Below are 24,578 nucleotides of genomic sequence, written 5' to 3'. Positions count from 1 at the left end.
TATTTAGGGCGGTGAAACATTTACGATTGTTAACACTGGTATTAGCCGTTGTCACTAAATGAAATTGACAGCAGGTTAGTGGTTTCTAGAAACCGTATTTTTAAAGGAAAAAAATTACGTAGTGAAAAATTTCAATTTTGAAAAATGGTAGATTATAGTAAGTGGAAGAACATTGAGGTATGTAATTTCATTGTTTTTACGGTACATATTATGCAGTAAATTACTTTATTTTTATTAAACTTCTCATATATTCTTCCGGAATATTTTTGCAGATTAGATAGGTTTTAAGTAATAATTATTATTAGTTTTTTCTAACAAATAAGTTTTTGTTTAGTAATTAAAAAATTATATTGTCCATATTAAAATGTATGTATGTACTTTTCAGTTTCTCAGCTATTTCACTGTTTGTACATATCATTACAATATCAAATATATAATGAATAGGCTGTATTAAACTCTTGTAATTATGATGAGTTTGATTGACATAATAGAAGTAATACCTTCCCTGGCAATCATTTGTCATAAACTTGTTGATTGTTGTTTGTAATATTGTTTTAAGACGTTGTCCTGCTGTCAACTTTTAAATTCTTTTAATGTATATATATATATATATAAATATAGATATCCGATGATGAGGATGAAACGCATCCAAACATTGACACACCATCGCTGTTTCGTTGGAGGCATCAAGCAAGAATAGAACGTATGGAAGAGAGAAAAAAGGAAGAAGATGCAATACTCAAAAAGAAAAATGAGAACAGTGAAAAAATACGTGAAGTCAAATCGAAAATAGAAGCAGAAAAGGATAATTTGGCCACTCTAAATGAACTAAAAGCATCATTAGCTGAATTAGAAAAACAATCTGAGCTGATAAAGTCAGAGGAAGAGGCTTTAAGAAAGAAAGATAAAGTAATTTAATTAACGTTAAGTTATAATAATTTGTATTGAAAAATTGGATTTGTTTTAGTTAACCCCATGGAATGTTGACACCATTAGTAAACCAGGTTTTCAAAAAACTGTTATTAATAAGAAACCAGCTTACCCAAAAGATGAATCTTTGTCAGAGGAGGCACGTGAAAGTAGAATGAAGAAATTTATAAAGGAACATGAAAAGGAACTAAAGCATTTTGGAATGTTGAGGCGTTATGATGATTCTAAAAATTATTTGAAAGATCACAACTATCTGGTTTGTGAAGATACAGCCAATTATCTTGTCATTTGGTGCATCAATTTAGAAATGGAAGAAGTATGTTGGACATATTTTATGTTATAAATAACTAAGCTCAAGAAGGTGCATAGGCTGATGCACATTTGTTCTTGCTCTATTAGGAATTATCATTACAAATTTATAGTGCTACTGCTAATATATGAATAATATTTCAGAAACATGATCTTATGGAACATGTTGCCCACCAAACCATCTGCATGCAGTATATCCTTGAATTGGCAAAACAATTGGATACTGATCCTCGTGCATGTGTGGATGCATTTTTCTCAAAAATTCAAGTTGCTGAAGTTGAATACAAAGAATCATTCCAAGATGAATTAAATCAGTTTAAGGAGCGCATTAGGAAGCGTGCTGCACAAAAAATAGAAGAGGCAATCAAGGTATTCATTCGCACACGCAGTTAATAATAAATGATAATAAACTTGATAATTATTTAATAAATTTTAGGAAGTTGAGGAGGAAGAAAGAGAAAAAAGGTTAGGACCAGGTGGTCTAGATCCTCTAGAAGTTTTTGAGAGCCTTCCTGAAGAACTCCAAAAATGTTTTGAAAGCCAAGATGTTCAATTATTACAAGACACTATTCAAAAAATGAATGAAGAAGACGCCAAATACCATATGAAAAGATGCATAGATTCTGGCCTTTGGGTTCCAGATGCTAAAAAGAAAGATGAAGCGGGCGCATCCGATTCTTCAATAAAGGAAAAGGAGAATGAAAAAAACGAGGCGTAATTAAAGCATTTTGCAATCAGTTATTGTATTTTATTATATTATTATATGATACTATATCTATTTACATTTAGATCTTTATTCAGTGTTTTATGTTTAATTAATATTGGCGTATTCATTCATACATATTATTAGTAATTTCACTGAATTTATTTTAACGAATCATTGTTTTGTAACCAATTTTGAATAACTAATCTTTGCTGCTATGTGTCTGAAGGAAAATAGAAAATTTATATATTTATACTTATTGTTACATGACTGCAATTTGGTTGTTATAAATAAAAATTGGTATTAAATAAACATTATATGAACTATCAATATTGTTTTCATTTTTAATATGATTTTTATTTTTGTAGTAAAAGTGCTTCAATCAATTTTTACGGATTATTTACCATAAGAAAAGAATATAAACCTTTGTACTGTGATATAATAGAAGCGGTGCAATTAACAAGTATAATTTACAATTTAAAGTTCAAATAGGTAAAATGACGTTTTCGAATTCTATTGGTAAAATTTACTGGGAAAGAGGATTTGAATTTTCGGTATGTATAAATTTCTAAAAAGAGTACTGTGAGACTTAACCAAATGCCAATTCCCATTGTCATTAGGGCTGGGTAAAAATCTTCCAATCCAACATTAAACTGTCGGGATAATGAAGACTGGGTACATCCTGGTTTTCTTGGATGCCAATGTTGAAGTTCTCTGGACAAGATACCTTCCTCTGCTAGTTTTTGCAGACTGAAATTTATAAATCAATAATCAATAGGTGTATATAATGTTGAGAGTATGTATTAAAATTGTTCTCCAGTAACAGTGAAACTGTGATTGAAACTGAATGTTGAGAACTTACCAGGTGTCTATTAGATCACGATATGGGGAATTTCTTTGAAAATTTGCATGCATCGGTTGGGTTTTATACATTTGAACTTCTCTTAATTGACAAATTTCTTTTAATCCAAAAGTATGTTCAATTATAGGATATGCAGTGGCCAACTCGACGTGAAATGCATAATTTCCTTTTTCCACTAATCTAATACCATCATCCACCGATAAAAAATTGGATTTATTGTTTTTCTTAAATATCTTTTTTAGGTATAATTCATTGGAGGCACTGTCTGTTGTGTACTACAACATATGACATATGACATACTGTTGATTGTTACTATGATTTAAGAAATTGTTTTTTAAATAATATTACATTTTTTAATTAGGGATTCTAATCGAGACATATCAAACGTGGAATTTACAGAATGTGCGACCTCCGACTTTCCTAATTCAATATTTTAGAAGTCTTACAAAACGTCTTACCGTAAAATAATCTCTGTTGTACAATATATCTTCACAACCAACTTCCAACGAAGATGTTAATATATCATGAATTGTTTTTATTGTGGTTGTATCTTTCATAAGTAAATGTGAAACAATACTGGCAGAATAAAATTGATATATTAACAAAAATAATAGAAAAATAAAAAGTGTGAGGATTCTTCCAGATATTAACGTTGGCGTTTTGGTTAAACCTAAAACAGATATTTTGAGTTCATATTTTAAGAGTGTATGATTTATCATATCGACCACGTCCCAAATTAAGACTGATAAATTTTAAATTAATAAAAAAAATTAAAAATAGTTTACCTTGTTGACACATTGCACCAATTACAGATATCAGAAGCAAACTCCAGGAATAATCCAATGTATTATCATTATTAACAAGTTTTTCTTGTTTAATAATAACTCGTAGTGCCAGCACCCCTACTGTGCCAGCTAACAAAGTTAACAACCAACTAGATGCAGATAACGGTTCCAAAAATATTTCTACTGAAGTTTTTGTTTTAGGATTACGGAAAATAAAAGCAGCTCTAAAATGATTTTGATTTGCTTTTTGCGGATGTCAAGCATTATTGAGAAAGTACCTTAATACCCAAGTCAATCTCCCATATTCCATATGTTGGGCTCTATCTGATCGAACAAAGAGTGGAGATAAACCAAAATCAATTTCTCTATTTTCCAGTGCTCCAACAATACCATCAAAAGTACCCTCTGAATCCATGTAACCCCAAGAATTAGACAGGCGTATATTCATGCTACAATCATACGAAATGGAGTTGCTATTTTAATCGCATTGTACATGTATACTTACGAAAAGTTATAATAAGATTTGCATACATGTAATACACTGCTGTGAAATCTATTAAATGTATTTACTTCCCTATGCTCATCGTTTTTTAAGTAATCTGAAAGAGTTCCTTTAAAATGTTCCGGAAGCTAAAAGATTGAACTGGTTGACGAGGATAATAATGTCATTAAATATTTATTTTACCACAATCATAGTTTTAAATGTTATTCCAGTCATATTTTTCCTAAGCCAATATTTCGGTGTTTGACGTTGTATATCATACTTGTTGTTTTTATCAAAGAATCCAAGAGTGGTACGAATAAATTGGCCACCGTATTCAGATGAAGGATTGTAATAATCCAAAAGTTGATATGTTTGAGTATCGTTGGATATTAATGTTGCAACATTTATATCGGCATTTACATAAATTTTGGCGTGTTTAAATATTTCTGGAATGCTATTGGACGAAGTCATTACAAGCCAGTGATGAGTAACATCAAAATATCTTAAATCTCCAATCTAAAATTTAATTATGATGCATTATAGCTAATAGAGTAATTACAGTGGAGACGTTTATTAATAATTACCATTTTTATAATCGTTTCAGCATCATGACAGTCACCATCTATTATTACTCCAACATTATAATTTTTGGCTAAAGCCATTTTTATTTTGATTTTGTTCATGTTTAAAACAGTTATCAGACGTTGATCAGTTGCTAAAGACTGTAACAATTCAATTTTCTCTAAAAATGTGTCTGTTTAAAATGTTTAATATTAAGTAAATCAAACAAGTGTACCTGATTTCGAAAAACAACCAATAACCACTCCAAATGATACCATTTTTTCTTTAAAATATGCATCTAGAAGTTTTAAATTTATAGTTCCATTTACGTTAAATATTACATTCATCATAAGGATTATTAGTAATAGTTTTCCCATGAATATTTTGGACCAACTTATTAAGCGGATATACGCAGCAGTAATCATGAACTGAACATTTATTTATATTTATTTGGAACATGTAACTTAAGTATATCAGTTTCGTGATTCAACTACTTTCGTTAACCACAAATTGCCTCTAGAAATATGTATTTTTTCATACATGTTTTATACTATTTTCAAGTTGGAATTTACGACGTCTAAAGAACATACATATTTAATCTTTTCGTTTTTGTTATCATCTGAAATTATTCCCACGTTTACAAAATCAAAAATTTAACATTTTTTTCAGGAGTCAGTTATAACGTGAAATAAAAAATGACTATGAATATTAGCACCTAATATAAATGTTCAAAGACCATATCCCGAAATGTAGGATTTATATAAGAGATTCATTCAATCTTTGTATGGGGAATTTTGTTTCTATAAATTAATTAAACATAATTAATTTCTATAAAAAATAAAGCTTTATTGAAATCATAATGACTATATAATTTTCATTCTGAGTTAAACATTTATTTTAAAAGTGTAGCTGTGAATACACCTTTAAATATTCTCTCATGATAATTAATGATTCTAAATATCTTGATGTAACATATAAGATTAAATCTATAAAACCAAGTTAATAATATTCTAATTAGAGAAGACATTCAACTGTTACTTCAAAAAGAAGAAACTGATTGCAGTTAACGTCCTAACTGAAAAATAGTTCTTGTGGCAATGTATCTCTAAGGTTGTTCTCTATTTGTTCTACTTATCCAATGTTGTTTGTATATTGTTAAATAACTCATGGTTGGTATTACGAGTATTATAATACCAACTGATTTATGCAGACCTGTTGTCAGAATTGTCATCGCAGGTCTAATTGTCACAAAAATGGATCCAGCTCTCTTACAAGAACAAGAATTATTTAAACGAAAACTTTTGAAAATACCTACGTAAAAATAAAATGATAATAGTTTTAAGGTTTTATGCCGAATTTGTTTTAGTGTGAAAGAAAGGAAAACAGAAATAAAATCAGGACTGAAAAGAGAATCTAAAGATCGCAAGAGAAGCAACACGAATAGCACAGCCACACAAGACCTAAATGCGTAAGTTCTGTTTACGAGTACTTGTTGTTTCTCTACAGCGTACGTTACTTTTTGAAGATATAAAAGCGCATCTGGAAGTTCACAGTATAGATTTGGTGTTCTCACAAAAATCGTTAAACATATGAAAACGAGACATCTCGAAGGAGAGACTCATCCATTGTCGTTGGAAGAAATATTAGATGAAACCAATCAATTAGATGTGGGAAATAAGCTGAAGCAGGTTTAAAACTTTCATATTTTATATAGAAATAATGTTAATAGACGTTTTACACAGTGGTTGGCCACCGAGGCATTAACAGATAATCCTAAAATTGAAGTGTCATTTGATGGGAAATTTCAATTTAAACCTTTATACAAACTTAAAGATAGAAAGAGTTTGTTGAAGTTATTGAAACAGCAGGATTTGAAGGGATTGGGAGGGATTCTTTTAGATGACGTACAAGAGTCACTGCCTCAGTGCGAGAAAGCATTAAAGGTCAGCATCGAGAGGTGAATTAGTTATTCAAAAGTGACCGATATTATTTTAGATGTTGCAAAACCAAAATGAAATATTCTTAATCAACAGACCAATTGATAAAAAGAATGTTTTATTTTATAACGACCGAACTGCAAATTTGTATATAGATGAAGATTTTCAAAAACTGTGGAGATCTGTTGCAGTGGATGCGATGGACGATGAAAAAATTAATGAGTATTTAGAAAAACAGGGGATCTGTTCGGTAAAGAATTACTGCCCTAAAAAACTGGTGACACCTAAAAGAAAGAAAGCGGTTCAAAGGAAAAGGAAATATAGGAAACCGAGAGACAACGAGCATTTGGCGAACGTCCTGGAAACTTATGAGGATATGCAGTGAAGCAAAGTAATTTGTTTGAGATTATTCTCACAATTATGATTGTACTATTTTTCACATGAATAAAATGCTTTGTTTTAGTGAGTATAAGTTTTTTACTTTTTTCATCTTTATTCATGTCAATTTGTAAAATTATTGTGTCTAATACAATGGTATCATCCCTCTTATGCAGTAACTCCGTGTTGTGTGGAACAGGACCAAGAAGTATGTAAAGAGCATTCACCATTTATTGAAATATGTTTTTCTTTTTTTTTAATAAACTGATCGAAAGTTTATAGAGAGAAAAGGGGAACCACACATTTGAATTTTTTTGTGTGATGTCTTTTTAAAAAATTACTAATAAAGGTTGGTTGTACATAAGAAGTAGAAAAAAGAAATTCTGAAAAAGCATACTTATGTGTGATTTGATTTTATGTTGTTATAATAAATTTAGTACATTTATTTTGGAGTGTATGTTACGTCTAACATCGACCGAACAGTCCCGTTAGTGGGTCCTGAACCTATTTACAATTCAGCAGGCTTACAGATTTGTTTCTTTTCGCATTCTCATCATATTATAACAAAATTCTTCCTAAACCAATCCCAATTACGTCAGACTGTGAATTGTCGAAAAGTCTTTCTAAAGCTTTTTAAGTCCATCCAACATGTTTCGTTCACTTAAAGCTTCATTTCTTCAATAACCATCTCTGTTTCAGAGAAGTGATGATTTTTTATCCTTCAGATTAATTCTTGTCTTCAATTCGGTCATTGGAGGAGAATTCATACTTGGAAAGCATCCTTGATCTGTAATTGAATATTTATGAATCTTTCAAACTGGAATTCGAAATTGAATATTTTGGTATGATTGAATATCAGTTGACGTCAATTGTATTTGTTACCAAACTTAGCAATTTGTTTTTGCGTTGGTCAATACTGTGAATAGAAAATTATTAATGTCCAAATTGGACTTTGACTGGATTCGCCATAGAGAATAAATTAAGAGATATTTATTTTTTAATTTTTTTATTCAATTTGGAAGTGATTACAATTCTAAATTCTTGCAGTAATACTTGTTGACATTTTGTGACTTTCATCATGGTTTCTGTGGTTTATATTTTGTACGGAGAAAAGGACGTTTTGTAGACGTGTTCAATAAAAGATAAAATAAAATTTCATAGTTTGGAATAACAAAATGAAACAAATTCATTATTTTGATAACTCACAGTATTTGATTTTATTTTATTTAAAGTATTTTTAATATTTGAAAGATCTTCCTAAATTTAATGAATTCAATATTTTTTGAAATTTCTAAACAAATTTTTCTCTAGTTTTTTTTCAATTGGTAAAATTGCAAGTTTTAATTGAGACTCGTCAGTGAGAGAGCGTCGGACGTGTCTCACATATTAATTTACTTAACACATACTTCGGCAGGAACATCACTGAGTAGTTTTTTAAATCAATTTCTTCGTTTCGTGAATAGCTCGAGTATTTACATACAATGTTATAATTCTGTTATATTATTATGAATCAGTATTAATTTTGTCCATTCTTTCTGTTTCTAATAATATTAATTGTAATATCGATATGTAGAAAACAATGATAGATTAATGTATGGTATTGGGAAATTGGTTTGCAAAAATTCAGGTAACTGTTAATTTAGAAATGATTGTTATTTAGTTGGAAGGTATTTGGGTAATCCTTTAGGTGGTTAAGGAACAATTAAGTAGGCTTAAATAATTCCGAGAATGATAGAAAGTAAAGCTAAGGAGTCATTAGATAGAAAAGTTTGATAAGAAAATGGCAAAAATAATGAAATATATAAGTAGATTGTAGTAAATGAGAGTCAGTAGTGTTCTTGCAGTGAAAGTGTGTAGTCATTTAGCGCCAGTTCCGAAGAACTAAATCCGGCGCATGCGCACCTCCAAAAGGACGACTATATATATATAACTTGACTCTTTGTCGTTTCTTAAGTAGTGTAGACATACGTAGCATGGCTAACAAATTCCTGTGGCTGTGTTTTGCAGCTCTCATTCTTGGCGCAGGTATGTACTTCAGATTGTCCACTAACATTATTTTTTATTTAACAACGACATTTCATGTGTCTCCAAAGCGCAGCAGGATGTTTTGCAGGTTTCGCAAACGGTATATGTGTACTAACACGAGATTAATTGTTGCACAATTTTGCAGAGTGTCGTTGATTAAGTTGATATCCTTAGATATTTAAATTAGAACCTCACCCTTTTGCCAAGCCTTAAAATTAAAGTGGCACCATTTTAAGGTCAAATGTCAGTTTTTATAGGTGCTGCAGCAGCAGCAGCAACAGCACGTTTGATATTCTGTACAAATCTTAAACATGTAACGAATATTCAAGATGAAAACTACTTTCGAAGAAACATCAGGATCGGTGTTACACCTGTTGACCTTCTCGTTTTCTAAGTGAGGAATCCCTTTCACTTTCGAGTCTGCATATATTTGAATATATTCTCTTATTAACGGTGTATAAATTTACGTGTATAACTATTGTTTCTTTGTAATTAATCGAACGTAAAAAGCAGCCATAAGCTGATTTCTTATGTAAACAATATTGTAGAAACTCGTTCCACATCCTTTGAAAAATCACTTTCGTTTGACCCAGATGCCTTAAAGATCTAATTGGAGAAATTTTGTAATACGATTAACATTTAATAAATAAACATCGTTGTTTCCTGATGATTGTTGTTGTTGTTGTTGTTGTTGTTGAACAAAAGAATGATTTAAAATTGCAGTCCGCGCCCAAGATGAGGATGCAGGAGGAGACGACGCATCTGCGGAAGAACTTTGCGAAAACAGACCTGCAGATGAATACTTCCGATTGACGACGGAAGGGGACTGCAGAGATGTTGTTAGGTAAGACGAGGCGTTCACATGACTGACACTCTCTCACTTTTATATATATATATACTTAGTACCAATCTCAATTACCGTTCATTACATGTGATATGTTTATGTGATCTAGGTGTGATATGAATTCTGATAACAATGGCGTCACAAGATTAGCGTCAGTACGTTGCCCAGTAGGTCTTGCTTTCGACATCGATAGACAGACCTGTGACTGGAAAACAAACGTTAAAAATTGTGATCGCTTAGAAAGTAAGTGGATGTTGGAGGAATATTGACCGATATTAAAAATCACAGACACAGCTCATTTTCTCTGAACCACACACCGATCCGTTTCCTTTTTAATATCGTCAGTATTCCTCGGTCAAAATAATATTATTAAGGAGAAATTTTTGATATGTACAGGTGTACAAAATCTGGTCTAAAACAGATTACTTGCCCGAGTGGATTGGCGTTTGATATCGACAAACAAACTTGCGACTGGAAGGGAAAAGTAACAAACTGTGATAAACTAGAGAGTAAGTCGCAGACGCAGCACACATTCCTGCGTCGTGCGGTGATGGATGATGGTTTTAGGATTCGAACAAGTCGAGGAAAAATCTGAAGTTTTTATATTAATACTAAATCGTGATGATGCGAATTGATTGAATGACGACCGTTTCGAGTTACGAACAATTTAGTCATTAGTCTAAAAATTTAAGTCAGATTTTTTCAATTCGAGTTCAATTCAAAATTGGGGACAAAAATATAATTTGAATTTTTACTTGATAGTATTTTAAACGAGTTCTATTATTGCTTTAGTAGTTTTGTATTTAGCCAAAATTATACTGCTTCGTACTAACATCGACTTTCTACTAATCGTCTATATATACTCTACTAACCCAAAGTTAACATTTAATTTATTACTAACCATTATTTTACATACAAACAAACACTATGATTCCTGACTTCTCTTCCTCAGGTGTTTTTATTACTCTCAACATGTTTTGTCTAATTAACAGTTAACACTTTAGTTTTTTTTATACTCTCACATAAACACACTTTTTCAATTTCTTCTACTGTTTCTGTCTGTTTTTATTTTCGTACGTTTGGTATAAATTTAAATTGGATTATTGTATATACATATTAATTTAAGTGTACAAAACGCCAATCATACAACAATATACACCTTGTACATAAAATGTGGTTTGTAGTCTAAACAATAACGTCATGTGCACTTGACAAATTTTAGAGCCAAGAAAAGTACTTCCAATTTTGAAGACTGACGAACCCGTATGTCCAGATGGTAAGCTTTCTTGCGGAAACGGCGAATGTGTTGACAAAGATCTTTTCTGCAATGGCAAACCTGACTGCAAAGACGAATCAGACGAAAACTCTTGCAGTAAGTTGTCCGACTCTTGTTTCATGAATTTATTACATTATATTTTGGTAATGTCCTGTTGTTTAGCCGTCGAAACCGACCCTAACCGCGCCCCCGACTGTGACACCAACCAGTGTATCCTCCCGGATTGCTTCTGTTCCGCCGACGGCACCAGAATTCCCGGACAATTGGAACCTGCCAACGTCCCACAAATGATCACTCTTAGCTTTAACGGAGCAGTGAATGTAGACAACATCGATTTGTACGAAGAAATATTCAACGGGCAACGTGCCAATCCCAACGGATGTCAGATCAGGGGTACCTTCTTTGTCTCGCACAAATACACCAACTACTCGGCCGTCCAAGACTTGCACAGACGTGGCCATGAAATTTCCGTCTTTTCTCTCACTCACAAGGAAGATCCCAACTATTGGACTCAAGGTTCTTACGACGACTGGTTAGCTGAGATGGCCGGAGCCAGATTAATCATCGAACGCTTCGCCAACATCACCGACGGCTCAATCATTGGAGTTCGTGCCCCATATCTGCGTGTCGGAGGCAACAAACAATTCGAAATGATGGCCGACCAGTTCTTCGTTTACGATGCTTCCATCACCGCCTCTCTGGGCCGTGTCCCAATCTGGCCGTACACTCTCTACTTCAGAATGCCACACAAGTGCAACGGCAACGCACACAACTGTCCGTCCAGATCTCACCCCGTCTGGGAAATGGTCATGAACGAATTGGACAGAAGAGACGATCCCACCTTCGACGAATCTCTTCCCGGTTGTCACATGGTGGATTCTTGCTCAAACATCCAAACCGGAGAACAATTCGCCCGTCTCCTCAGACACAACTTCAACCGCCACTTCAACAGCAACCGTGCTCCTTTGGGACTCAACTTCCACGCATCTTGGCTGAAGAGCAAGAAAGAATTCAAAGAGGAGCTCATCAAGTTCATCGAGGAGATGTTGGGCCGCAACGACGTCTACTTCGTGACCAACTTGCAAGTCATTCAATGGATGCAGAATCCAACCGAACTGAACGGACTCCGCGACTTCCAAGAATGGAAAGAGAAGTGCGACGTGAAGGGACAGCCGTTCTGTTCTCTTCCCAACTCGTGTCCTTTGACCACCAGAGAACTCCCGGGAGAAACTCTGCGTCTCTTCACATGTATGGAGTGCCCCAACAATTATCCCTGGATTCTGGATCCCACAGGAGATGGTTTTAACACTAGGAAGTAAATTAATTTATTTTAATTTTCTCTAAAAGACTTTGTAAATAGTTGAATTGAATTTTATAACTGAATCACAAAATCATTACACGCATTTTTACCACAATGTTATTATGTAATTAAATAAAAAACCAGAAAAATTTAACCATCGTTTCATTAACAGAGTCGTACGTAAAAGTTTACATGTGTAAGAAAGTATCACTGTAATGTAAAATGAAACAAATAAATAAATAAATGAATAAGTAATGTTTTATGAGAATATTAGAAACCAGTTGTCGATTGAAGCATTAGCATAGTAATCAGCAGTGTAACATTTTTGTTGCACAAATCTAAGATCAGTTACAACATAATTGGTCGTCAAATTGAAATTCAACAAATCCTAATTTTTTACGTGGGGATTATATAAACCTCTTGGCCAATGTTCGTGTTAAAATGTTAAAATTATATTAAAATATCACGGGCTGTAGCTTTCCATAAATGATTCACATATTTCGAGGATTTTTAGCTGACCTTGTTAGTATGAAAGGTTATCGGCGATATTGGAAATCATATTACCAATTTTAGCAATATCTACCTTGTTTAAATATTTCCTCATATTTTTTGCCCCCAACTAACAATCCTTCATTGCTGTATTATTATTATTTATGTCGATTAGATTTTATTACAATTATTAATTTGATTAATTGTGTGTCGTTGGATTCTTTGAATTTTTGCGTAGTTTAATTATCAATTTATCACTGCAGTCTTGTAAAAAAGCAGGATGTTAAAAGAAGTAACAGTGCATGAAATGTAAACATGAGAGATTAGAAGGAAGTAAGAATGGAGTCGGTTAACAAGTCACCGAAAATGAAAGATCATGTCTTAATCGATTTGATGCAACCTTGCTTTTAATGTCACTCACGGAGAGTAAATCCTTTAAGCCCCCCTCAACCTGATGGCAGTGTTCTATAATATTTCATAGCATTTCCAGTTTACCTTGATATAAACCAATAAAAGTTGCGGAAAGTGAAATTACAGAGATTGTCTATTATCTTAGATTCCTTGACATTTTTTATATCCACGAAATTCTTTTTAAGATTAAAACTTTTCTATCGGTATCGATTAAATCTGAAGATATCATCTATCTGTCACTTTGAATATTTAAAGTGTCGTTAATTTTAAATTCAACGAGAATTTCATTCAAATTTAATGCTTCTTTGCTAATGACTTTTACCTTATTAACTAACGATTTACGAAAAAAGTTACCTACTTACGATATGGTAATTACAATCGTATTTTGGAACAAGTGTTTCTTTTCGGCACTTTCTGCATTTCAATCATTTTCTTCGCTTATCAGTCCTGATAAATGCGATTTAACATTTGAGAAGCTCATAAATCACTTAAAATAACTCGACTCAAAACGAATTACGTATTAAATATATCTTCGAAAGTATCCAATATTAATGAAACCTTTTTCTCGTTTTACTTTCTATTGAATTTAGTCATTATATATTTCGCGTATAATCGCAATTTCAAAAGTTTAAAAAGCCTTAAGTTTATTTGCTGCACTAAACTAAGATGGTATAAAGTATCTAAAATATGTTAGCGATAAAAATAATTTGATGAAAAATAAAACTTAATACCGTCTCAAGGTCAAGTGGCTTTAAAAAATAGCATCATAAATAGAATAAGTACTGAATATTCTGAGATGTCCAAAATATGTCACTTCCTCTGGTCCTTGATAATTAGTATATAGTATTTTTGTATATAGTGAGACATATTTGTATACAAGTTAATGGAAGTAAAAGTATAAAGCTCCTTCATATATCTGACATTGACATTAGAAACATGTTTTTCCAGTAACACATTTCTTCCTTTGGCTGAAAGTAAAATGTTTTACTGATAATTTCTTACACATTTATTAAATTGAGAATATAGAAATTAGTACTTCAGCAACAAATAAAACAGTTTCTATTACAAATCGATTACTTACTAAAGTTTTTTATAATGCCAAATGTCATATACGAAAATTTTAATATTTGCATAATTTATGTAAAGTTATTTAAATCAAGCTAAAAAATGTGTTTATATAATACAGTTTTATAATATACCTAATATTATTTTGTATCTGACACATATTAAACATTTTTTATGTTGCCTCGAAAATATTGTAATGAACGGGTATGTCGTGAATTGTACGGGATGGTATAGAATAGTATGGTCACCAAAAAATAATGTGCAATTGGAAACGCATTATTTACTAAAATAACTGTATATAATAAATTGTATTCAAATGATCTGTTAATGAGGTTCTAAAAGGAGGTACATTCCGGCGCGTTGTTGTGTTAATCTTGTTTAATATGGAAAGTGGTTGTGAAAAGAATGCAAATAATCCACTGTTGCCATTCTTATTTCATTTATGCTGTGTTTTCACGTTTTTTCCTTCGCTTTGTGCATTATCTAAATAATTATTCCATATTATTTCATTGACAACATTAATTTCCCTTCGTTACGATTCAGCTGATTAGAAAACTGTTATTTTCAACAAGTTGCGAAACAAGATTGCGTATGTAATCAGTCCCACACGTCAACATTCGAATGGCAAATACGTACCACCGAAATTGGAAACAGCCCTTCCGTTGGTTCACGCCTGACCAGCGAAGGACTGTTTCTGTCCCACTGCAAAAGGATATTTGTGTTGTTTGTCTGATCCACCCATTTACTTACTGCTCACTGACCTTGAAGGCCGCACTCCTAGTTCTTCGAAAATACGATGGTTCACTTTGTTGGAATTCCTGAACGGGTTTTTTCTGGGAATGGCTCTTAAATTGATTGTTCCACTGTTGGTGTCTTCTCCTCTCCGCCCTCCTCGTTTATTTATTTATTTATACCAAACACGTGAATCGTTTTTGGTTACTTTCAATCTTCTTCACTGGATTTACTTTTAAATTTGCAACAAATTTAAATGTATCAATATCTTACCAGATTATTTCCAGGATAATATTTAAAAACGTGAAAATAAAATAATTCCGGAACGGTCATGTGAGTTCATGGTCTAAAGTGGGAATTTCTGTTGCGACTTTTTGGCGAAGGCAAACCGGCCTTATTTTCTTTCAAACCGAATATAAATCCACTCCATTAATTTTCAGACAGACACCACAGATGTGTATTTTAAGAGAAATGTGTATACACATAATTTTTGCAGCTTTTTTTCGACATTTTTCCATCCAAATAGCATGAAAAAAGTTGAAATGACATAAGAGATAGCTATATTAAAATCCCTAAATTATGCAACACCTTAATGTGATTGGAAAGTTTATTGAAAGTATACAAACGTGTATAAAAATAACATTTTTATACACGTCTCAGAAGATAATTCATCTGAGCTTTTAATTGACATGAATGTACTTTTCAATTATATTCAACACATTTTTTAAATGAAACTTTAGCTTGAAAATTAATTTTAAAATCAATCATTCCAAAGAGAGAAAACTTGTAGCAACATACTTTTTAGCGTTTCTATGTGAAGAGACCAACCAAAACATAGAGAGATTTATATTATACCATCTTGAGGGGTGTCAAAATAAATTGGCAGAATATTGAGCTGTAAAATAATTGTTAAATAAGCATTATTCATATATATTTTTGTGTTTTGGTCAGTATGTATGTGATATTTCTTCATTTTTATTTCTTTGCAGAAAGTCAATCGCATCTCATCATTCTATTCTGACTATATTTCCACTGACGAAATCTAAGTCTTATTTCTCTAGTTACTTTTATTGAGTGAAAGCTTTTCTCAATTTGCACAAGCAAAATATATCGTAGTCCGTAACGCACCCAAATAGACAATCTGTGCCACCTTCCGTTTAAACTACAACCGGTTACTTCTGCGGAAGTAATCACATACTCACACCACTGTCAAACGTAATTTATACCATAATTTACGTGTGGCAGAATAAATATATAAAACTGGTGACGGTCCTAAATTCTTTACTTATTTATTGATAAAAATATCCTTCATAGACCATAAATTTGTTCAATTTTATTCGCATTTTATATTCATTATATGTTCCTTCTGATAACGGAATCATGACTAAGTGCCAATTTATTAATGAATCTTTTATAATTTTACGAGTCAGTGTAATTGATACTGACTTCAATAATCTACAACATATAATTTAAAAAAAATTACATGAATTAATAGGGAGAAAATAATAAGAATATCATTTACATTATTGGCCATTTTGACAGTAATTTTTAGGACAGGATAACGGTGCGAACAGTTTGCACTATGAACACTAATAAATAAATAGAATTACTTATAAACAGAGGCGGCGTAATTATTTCTTTAGTAAAACTAATTCATTTTTAACTTTAGAATTAAACACAGCTCATTTTTCTAATTTTATTTAATTAGAATTAATTAGTCAGTATACATAATAGACAATGAATTCAGCATCAAAACGAATTGCAACGTGTTTGTTTGAAATGCATTTTTCTACTTTTCATAATAATAAACTTTTCAATATGGTTAAAATCCCAACCATCTGCGATTTCTCTTTCTAATGACAAAATCGCAAGGTCATATTGCCTTTCTCGTCTCATCGTTGATCATAAATACTTTTTGATTCTCTGATTTTCGATTTGCAATTTGCGAAATGCGAATTGCTTAAACATGAGACTGCTCCACGATTGCTCTACAAACTGAAATTATCGAAAATATACGAATCACTCTTTCGATATATTCTATACACATGACTTCTGCTTCTACTTCTAATGACGAATCAATTTCATAAAAATCGAGAGGAACATTTGTTTAAAAAATTCTATTCGACAGATGATAACCAGATAGTTGATGTTTTTTATCTTTACAAACATCTCCTGAATATAAAAATTATTTCAACTTATTTTTTTCGATATTGTTCATTGTTCTTCAAATTCTTTCTTATAATTTCTCTAAATTCCACTCAACTTTCCCCTTTCCGGGAAAGCTACTGGCACATTACTCGACCACATACTCTGTTTTTCTAATTTCCAAATACTCTTCGATCAATTATGTCAATTTTTTAAAAACATGCAAAGAATTATAACATTTTTTTATTATAACACTCAATATTCAACTATTTAATTAAAATTTTAGTCATTATTTAGCTTGGTAATATCACTACAATAACAATAAATTATTAGTTTATTTATTTGTTATTATATTTCTAATAATCACAGAAAAATCATTACATATTCTTCAATATCATTCATCTTTTTGTCTAATGAAAGTTAATAATCTTTTTTTTTTTTTAATATAACACAGTAAATATTACTCATAATCGTTCACTTAAATTCTCTTTCGACTAAATTTATTTACGTTAATTTAGTTACTTTCACTGTCGTTTAAGAATTCCTATTAAACATAAACAACACACCTACAATGTTAATATTATACTTAACATCAAACAGTTGTATTGTATTTTTTCATATCCTCAAAAGAACACAGTCTTAATATACAATTCAAGTTACATAGTTACGTACGCACAACTCAAGAGCAGAAGTTTTTAATTTATATTTCAGTGAATTTTCCATAAAATAATAATTCTAGAATGCCGTGTTGACGGACAACAATGAAAGAATACAGAAATGTCAGTTTACCGATAGAATAAAACCCGGTCACGTCTCACATTCATGATTAAAATACGAAATCAAATTAAAAGTCGAATAATAAACAGCACCTTCCTGCTTGGTGCTACACGAAGGCAACTTTCATATGCAATAGAGGAAAATATGTTCATTTATGTTTGTTCATAAATGTTAATGATCTTTAACCTTCAAAACAATTAAAGTTTAAGTCCATTTTCAAAATACCACGTTTTCTAAAATTAGGACTAAAAGTACATTCACAGTTCTAAAATTTGCCTCACTAGATTATTTCAATAGAATGATATTTTGTTCCAGTCATTTTCTAAGTTTTTTAATTAGCATGTAGCAGCAATTCGTAACCATTAAAACTTTATACTCCGCACGACATTTGATTTCAAATGTTAATCTACGATAAGAAATTGTTTAATTTTAAACATCACTCACACATTGTGTTTTCAGTATAAATTACATTTGGTAAAAGTCAATTCTGCCTGAAAGCAGAAAATCAGAGTCATCCTGCTTCACCACGCCCTCTTTTATTCTTCTTATACACTTATTTAGAACACTAATATTGCATTAAAAAATAACAGGAGTGTCAAAATGTATCGGTGACATACCAGATAAGAATGCAATAAATTTTAATTGCCCACTCCAACTCCCAAACCTTACTAATCACACATTTCTTAAAAATCACACAAGAAATGAAGAACACCTGAAAGTTTGAAACGTTACTTTATAAATATTATAAAAGATTTGCACTGAAAATTAAACTAATTACCAAGTATTACCATTACCATTATTGACTGATTATAAAGTAATATAATATTCGTTAAACATTTAATTGAAACATATTAAAATTATTTCTGATAATTATTTATCATACGTGACAATTCTAAAATACAAGAATGTTACAATTCACATGTATAATTTATTCAGAACCGCAACAGTAGCCAAACAATAGTTATCGATCAGAACAAATGTTGCATCGACTCCATCAAATACAGGATCTGACTCCTGATTAAACGAAATTGCAACTTGTACCTAATTCACTTTTTTCCGGACGTATCAAGATATTCTATAAAACTCATTTTTTTTTTAATTTGCAATTTTCAATTAACTTAAATTTATTTATTGTTATAATAATGTTATACATTGAATATTCTTATATTACCAATTCATTTTATTATATAAATATTATATGTTTATATTTTTAAAATGAATAATCAAAATAATTAAAATTAAATTACTTTTTATATTTATTTAATGACTAGTAATTGTAAATATTAATCTACAATCAGTACATTAATTTTTTAGGTACTACAAGACCATATTAACAATAGAATAAATTTATTAATAACAAAGTGATATTAATAAAATATCGTAAGGAAGATCCACAGCAAGAAGACTGTTTTCCAAGTCCATCGACCCATCAAACGTACGCTGAAGAAGAAAAACAAACACCTCTACTACTTACATGAGTAAATTCAATATTAATGAATTATATTATTATATGGCTGAAAAAAATGATGTACAAATTCTATAATTAATTTCTATTTCACTGTACGTTATACAAATGTGAAGTTCAGTTCACGTTTTCAGTAATATTAAAGACATTTTCCCACTTCTCTTTGGTACGAATGATTCCACCACCATTCTGTAATCTGGTGAATGCGCCCAAAGAAATATATTAGATATAGATATAAATTTTGGGAAAGAACGTATTATATTATAATATATTTATTCATATTGAAATGACTAATAGAGGATATTTCGTGATTTAATAATGACTAAAATGAATTTTAAAGCACCCATTGAAAACTCATTATATTTTCTTTATAATTATTAAATGATAACAAGCACTTGTATTAAATTAAAAATAATTCACAAATATCACTTATTCACAAATATTAATAGAATTAATTACCTTTAAATAATAATAGATTAAAAAAAAAATACAAAAAACGTTCAACTTCAAATAAACAAATAAAAACATATTTAATTGATTAAATTAGCCCTGAATAAAATATATAATTTTTTATTCTGATATTGGTTAAATATTTCAAAAGCATTTGAGAAATTTCATACACGCTTTATATAAAATTAGAATTAAGATATTTAAGGCAATAATTAAAATATTTTTATATGAGATAAAACTCGATAGTTGGAAAACAAAGGAAGTATACAAAAGGCCGATGCATCAACAACAAAGACGATTGCGAATACATAATGTGTCACCTTGAATGAAATCTTTGATTGTATCTCTCAAAGAAACGTTATTAATTTATTTTCAATAAAATAAGTTTCTTCCATATATTAGCGAATTATTTTAGCAGTTGTCATTGATAAAATGTCTCGACAAGGAGGAATTGAAGTAGAAAAAACATGTCACGGAGATTTTGTATGTATTTAGATACATATTAAAAGTAATGAAATTAAATTAATTAAATCGTTGGAAGAGACGACGAGACTCTTCTAAATTTTCCAAACGAAAGTATTTTGACAGCGAGCAAATTAATATTATTCGTCAAACGTATTAATATACATAGTATGTAAATGTGAATTTGTATCTAATTTATATAGTTTAGAATATGATTAACATATTTAAGAAAAGGAAGAAAAAAAAATGATCATCCCAGTATTCTTAGAATATAAAGTGACGTTGATCGTGTTTGAGAAGAAGTCTTCGGTTCCACGGTAACCGTCGAGCGTTAAGCGACCAATGGGGGACTGGTATGTAGGCCGAGTATAAAAGGTACTCTCTGCATTGCTGACGGTCTGTCATTTCGTTCGAACGGCGGTGTGCGCGTGTTCTTGTAGCTTGTTTGTGATGGCGCGCTCTAACACAGCGCTTTTGTTACTCGTTGCACTTCTGGCATGCCATGGTAAGTCAAAACAATTCTGTCTTCACTTACTCACTCACTCAGTCAGTCAGTCAATCAATCGGTCATTCTTCAAACGTTCACACAAACGATAGTTTTTATTCATTTTTTAACACCTTTTTTACTTAAATTCTAATAAAAAGAGATTGCAAAGTGTAAATCAGGCGTGTGAAAGTTTATTATAGTTTTATTGTCGTAATTAAAAATCAGTAGGAAGCAGTGCAATAAATCATTGAATATAATGGGCATTGTTATGCGTCTATATGTTATTATTTATTAGTCAGTCAGTCAGTCAGTCAATCAGTTTCCCATGATGTTCTTGTTTTAAGTGGTCAACACAACACAACACAACTTTCTCTCGAGTTAACGAAATTGAAATTATTTTTAAATCATTATGTAAGATACATTTGCAGCGCGTATTTTTATGCACATACATATTTATAATCGAAGAGGGATTACATAATTTTTCTATTTTTGCAGCATATGCACAACAAAGTGAAGATGCTGCGCCAAAGAAAGAAGACAGTTTTGAGGCTGAATTGTGTAAAGACAAAGACGCTGGTGAATGGTTCAGACTAGTCGCCGGTGAAGGTGATAATTGCCGTGATGTAATTCAATGTACATCTTCCGTAAGTTAAACGATCTGCCCAAGACAAATTGACCTGCACACTACATTTTCATCTATTCACTTCTTCATTTCACAGGGTCTTCAAGCCATCCGTTGTCCAGCAGGTTTATACTTTGACATTGACAAACAGACGTGCGATTGGAAAGATTCCGTAAAAAATTGCAAACTGAAGAACAAAGAAAGAAAAGTTAAGCCTCTTCTGGTAACAGACGAACCATTGTGTCAAGATGGATTCTTGGCATGTGGAGATGGAAATTGTATCGAAAGGGGATTGTTCTGTAACGGAGAAAAGGATTGTTCCGATGGATCAGATGAAAACACATGCGGTAAGTTTTCCCACTTATTCCACTCATTCCACTTACACCGCACTTACAATTATTGCCATTATCTCATTTAATATTGAAATATTATAATTAAAAAAATAAAAGATGAAGAATTAATTAATGTGATTAACGTCACAATATGGTAAAGGTGTGCACAATGGCATAATATCATCAGGTGCTTCTCTATAATCAAGTATTAGCAAACTTGTTATTCGGTGCGTACTTTCCCTTTCATATATCGGAATGCAGATCAATTATGCATGTTGTTTACAATGGCGTCGCAAATTCTTGATGAGCAGATTAAATTTAGATTAAACATGTATAAAAGTCGGGAGAAGAATATTTAATAAAAGTTAGTAAAATTTAGAAAGTGAATGAAGCGAGTTCAGCAACAGCAAGATTTAAGAGTGAATAAATTTGGTTAGAGACTCGATAATGTTTTCTAGTGGTATTTTACAGTGGTATAAGAATCTACATATGGACCTTGAGAGGTTACACTTTTAATACGAAAGTGAATATTAAGAAATAACTTTCGTTGTCCTTGATGTATCGTACCGAGTCCGACTACACCGGGTGCGGCTCTCAAGTTGCCGGCCCACTTTCCAACCAAAGAATGCATTACGCCTTAAAACTACAGCATCTTGTTATTGCAACACAACTAACGCCCTTTAAGTTTAACTTTAACTTTAACTTTTTATTAGTATATTATTTAAAGGATGCGATTGTTGAATGTTGTTGTTGTTTTTTTTTTTCTAGATATCGATAACGACCCGAATCGTGCGCCACCATGCGATCCATCTGTTTGCAACCTTCCCGATTGTTTCTGTTCCGAAGATGGTACCACCATTCCTGGAGATCTACCAGCCAAGGACGTGCCTCAAATGATTACTGTTACGTTCGACGACGCGATCAACAACAACAATATCGAATTATACAAGGAAATATTTAACGGAAAACGCAAAAATCCAAACGGTTGTGACATTAAATCCACCTTCTTTGTATCCCACAAGTACACCAACTATTCAGCAGTGCAAGAAATGCACCGTAAAGGTCACGAAATTGCTGTTCACTCGATAACGTAAGTAGTTATTGAGCAAATCATTTAATACGTAGGTGCAATTTAATTAAGTCGAGTTCCTTGGTTTGGGTATTCGAAAGTAGGGAGAAGGATTGAAATAAATGAATATTTTTTTATTTATATTTACAGTCACAACGACGACGAACGTTTCTGGTCCAACGCAACAGTGAACGATTGGGTCAAGGAGATGGGTGGCATGAGAATAATTACAGAAAAGTTTGCAAACATCACTGACAACAGCGTGGTGGGCGTTCGGGCACCTTACTTGCGAGTCGGTGGAAACAATCAATTCACGATGATGGAAGAGGAGGCGTTCCTGTACGATTCCACCATTACCGCTCCTTTAAGCAACCCTCCACTATGGCCTTACACCATGTACTTCCGTATGCCACACAGATGTCACGGAAACCTGCAAAGTTGTCCAACCAGATCTCACGCCGTATGGGAAATGGTATTGAACGAACTGGATCGTCGTGAGGATCCGGCAAACGACGAATACTTGCCAGGATGTGCCATGGTGGACTCCTGTTCAAACATATTAACCGGAGATCAATTCTACAACTTCCTGAACCACAATTTCGATCGTCATTACGAAGAAAACAGAGCTCCTCTCGGTTTATATTTCCACGCCGCCTGGCTAAAGAACAACCCCGAATTCTTGGACGCTTTCCTTTATTGGATGGACGAAATTCTGGCGAACCACAACGACGTATACTTCGTGACGATGACCCAAGTAATTCAATGGATTCAAAACCCAAGAACAATTTCAGAATCGAAGAACTTCGAACCGTGGAGGGAAAAATGTGTCGTCGAAGGAATTCCACACTGTTGGGTACCACACTCCTGCAAACTGACGTCAAAGGAGGTTCCCGGAGAAACTATAAATCTACAAACATGCGTGAGGTGTCCAAACAACTACCCATGGGTGAACGATCCCACAGGGGACGGTTTCTTCTAAGTCACAAAATTTAGTTTAATTTATATGGAACTGTAAATCATTAGCCCGGCCTATTATCGTATTTATTTATGTTAATGTTTATGTTTATGTTTATGTTTATGTTTATTTGACAATGACGGACGACCACGACTATGAAGAAAAGGAAGTTGAAGTTAAAGAAGAAAATGTTTAAAAATAGTTTCGACAGAAATATTAGGCTGAAGATCGGGTTTAGTGATTTTACCTTACATACTATATTTATTATTTTAATGACTGTATGAGTGATCTATTTTTGTTGTTTTTTTTGTAATAAAAATACTTGAAATACCAAATTAGACTGTTAATATCCTAGGTGATAGTCAAAATTTGACTTTCACTACGTTATGTAAATGTAAAATACCTCATAACTGACATATGTAAATCAATAGTGTATCAATATAGCAAGGTTTTTAATAAAAAAATATTGTAATAAAATATATTTTTCATTTTAAATAAAATGTATATAATATCATAAATAATAAATAATAAATAAACAATGGTCATCTAATTATTAGTGATTTTAAAGATTTTCTCTTAAATTAATAGAGTAATTTGGTAGTTTGGTATTTTGGTAATTTGGTAATTTGAAGAAAGTGTCATGATGAAAGAAATAGAGACTCATAAGATCGTTGTATAATAAGCATGTTGTTACTGATATAAGAAGTTTAATTAAGGCATTAA

The 24,578-nt window shown here is 31.8% G+C and overlaps 5 protein-coding genes across 6 annotated transcripts; 4 read left to right on the top strand and 1 right to left on the bottom strand.

The window, feature by feature from the left end:
- Window positions 1–26: 26 nt before the first annotated feature.
- LOC109594279 (hsp90 co-chaperone Cdc37) lies at window positions 27–2,272 on the top strand. Its single transcript, XM_020009485.2, has 5 exons — window positions 27–177; window positions 622–909; window positions 968–1,246; window positions 1,384–1,608; window positions 1,676–2,272. Exons 1-5 carry the CDS (start codon window positions 145–147, stop codon window positions 1,955–1,957), a joined length of 1,107 nt encoding a protein of 368 aa, XP_019865044.1. The 5' UTR covers window positions 27–144; the 3' UTR covers window positions 1,958–2,272.
- An 89-nt stretch (window positions 2,273–2,361) lies between these two features.
- Window positions 2,362–3,602, bottom strand: LOC109594258 (ionotropic receptor 75a-like). Its single transcript, XM_049966275.1, has 4 exons — window positions 3,590–3,602; window positions 3,263–3,546; window positions 2,805–3,079; window positions 2,362–2,692 (listed from the first exon to the last, which is right to left on the bottom strand). The coding sequence occupies exons 1-4, from the start codon at window positions 3,600–3,602 to the stop codon at window positions 2,413–2,415; spliced, it is 852 nt and encodes a 283-aa protein (XP_049822232.1). The 3' UTR covers window positions 2,362–2,412.
- A 2,269-nt stretch (window positions 3,603–5,871) lies between these two features.
- LOC109594257 (general transcription factor IIE subunit 2) lies at window positions 5,872–6,971 on the top strand. Its single transcript, XM_020009463.2, has 5 exons — window positions 5,872–5,949; window positions 6,001–6,102; window positions 6,160–6,322; window positions 6,377–6,577; window positions 6,630–6,971. The coding sequence occupies exons 1-5, from the start codon at window positions 5,888–5,890 to the stop codon at window positions 6,954–6,956; spliced, it is 855 nt and encodes a 284-aa protein (XP_019865022.1). The 5' UTR covers window positions 5,872–5,887; the 3' UTR covers window positions 6,957–6,971.
- Window positions 6,972–8,817: 1,846 nt separating this feature from the next.
- On the top strand, window positions 8,818–12,548 carry LOC109607702 (chitin deacetylase 1). Of its 2 annotated transcripts, none has more exons than XM_020024177.2 (5): window positions 8,818–8,974; window positions 9,698–9,818; window positions 10,215–10,327; window positions 11,041–11,190; window positions 11,257–12,548. In XM_020024177.2, the coding sequence occupies exons 1-5, from the start codon at window positions 8,923–8,925 to the stop codon at window positions 12,411–12,413; spliced, it is 1,593 nt and encodes a 530-aa protein (XP_019879736.1). In that variant the 5' UTR covers window positions 8,818–8,922; the 3' UTR covers window positions 12,414–12,548. The 2 variants fall into 2 exon arrangements, with proteins under 2 accessions (XP_019879736.1, XP_019879735.1); XM_020024176.2 differs by lacking the exon at window positions 10,215–10,327 and adding an exon at window positions 9,928–10,061.
- An 8,195-nt stretch (window positions 12,549–20,743) lies between these two features.
- Window positions 20,744–24,190, top strand: LOC109594315 (chitin deacetylase 1). The gene is made up of 5 exons (XM_020009525.2): window positions 20,744–20,895; window positions 21,373–21,521; window positions 21,597–21,846; window positions 22,600–22,921; window positions 23,051–24,190. Exons 1-5 carry the CDS (start codon window positions 20,841–20,843, stop codon window positions 23,877–23,879), a joined length of 1,605 nt encoding a protein of 534 aa, XP_019865084.1. The 5' UTR covers window positions 20,744–20,840; the 3' UTR covers window positions 23,880–24,190.
- Window positions 24,191–24,578: the final 388 nt, after the last annotated feature.

This window comes from Aethina tumida, chromosome 4 (assembly GCF_024364675.1).
Source record: "Aethina tumida isolate Nest 87 chromosome 4, icAetTumi1.1, whole genome shotgun sequence".
NCBI classification, from domain to species: Eukaryota; Metazoa; Arthropoda; class Insecta; order Coleoptera; family Nitidulidae; genus Aethina; species Aethina tumida.
Note: the sequence above shows the minus strand (reverse complement) of the source record. Positions and strands in the feature narration are given on the sequence as shown.

Coding starts and splice junctions, on each gene's coding strand:
- LOC109594279 (XM_020009485.2), top strand. CDS start 145: ATGGTAGATTATAGTAAGTGGAAGAACATTGAG. Junction 910..967: donor CTTTAAGAAAGAAAGATAAA/GTAATTTAATTA, acceptor GATTTGTTTTAG/TTAACCCCATGGAATGTTGA. Junction 1,247..1,383: donor TCAATTTAGAAATGGAAGAA/GTATGTTGGACA, acceptor ATAATATTTCAG/AAACATGATCTTATGGAACA.
- LOC109594258 (XM_049966275.1), bottom strand. Junction 3,080..3,262: donor ACAACAGAGATTATTTTACG/GTAAGACGTTTT, acceptor CATATGTTGTAG/TACACAACAGACAGTGCCTC. Junction 2,693..2,804: donor CGTGATCTAATAGACACCTG/GTAAGTTCTCAA, acceptor TATAAATTTCAG/TCTGCAAAAACTAGCAGAGG.
- LOC109594257 (XM_020009463.2), top strand. CDS start 5,888: ATGGATCCAGCTCTCTTACAAGAACAAGAATTATTTAAACGAAAACTT. Junction 6,323..6,376: donor TGGGAAATAAGCTGAAGCAG/GTTTAAAACTTT, acceptor CGTTTTACACAG/TGGTTGGCCACCGAGGCATT. Junction 6,578..6,629: donor AGTGCGAGAAAGCATTAAAG/GTCAGCATCGAG, acceptor ATATTATTTTAG/ATGTTGCAAAACCAAAATGA.
- LOC109607702 (XM_020024176.2), top strand. CDS start 8,923: ATGGCTAACAAATTCCTGTGGCTGTGTTTTGCAGCTCTCATTCTTGGC. Junction 8,975..9,697: donor AGCTCTCATTCTTGGCGCAG/GTATGTACTTCA, acceptor TTAAAATTGCAG/TCCGCGCCCAAGATGAGGAT. Junction 10,062..11,040: donor AAATTGTGATCGCTTAGAAA/GTAAGTGGATGT, acceptor GACAAATTTTAG/AGCCAAGAAAAGTACTTCCA.
- LOC109594315 (XM_020009525.2), top strand. CDS start 20,841: ATGGCGCGCTCTAACACAGCGCTTTTGTTACTCGTTGCACTTCTGGCA. Junction 20,896..21,372: donor TGCACTTCTGGCATGCCATG/GTAAGTCAAAAC, acceptor CTATTTTTGCAG/CATATGCACAACAAAGTGAA. Junction 21,847..22,599: donor ATCAGATGAAAACACATGCG/GTAAGTTTTCCC, acceptor TTTTTTTTCTAG/ATATCGATAACGACCCGAAT.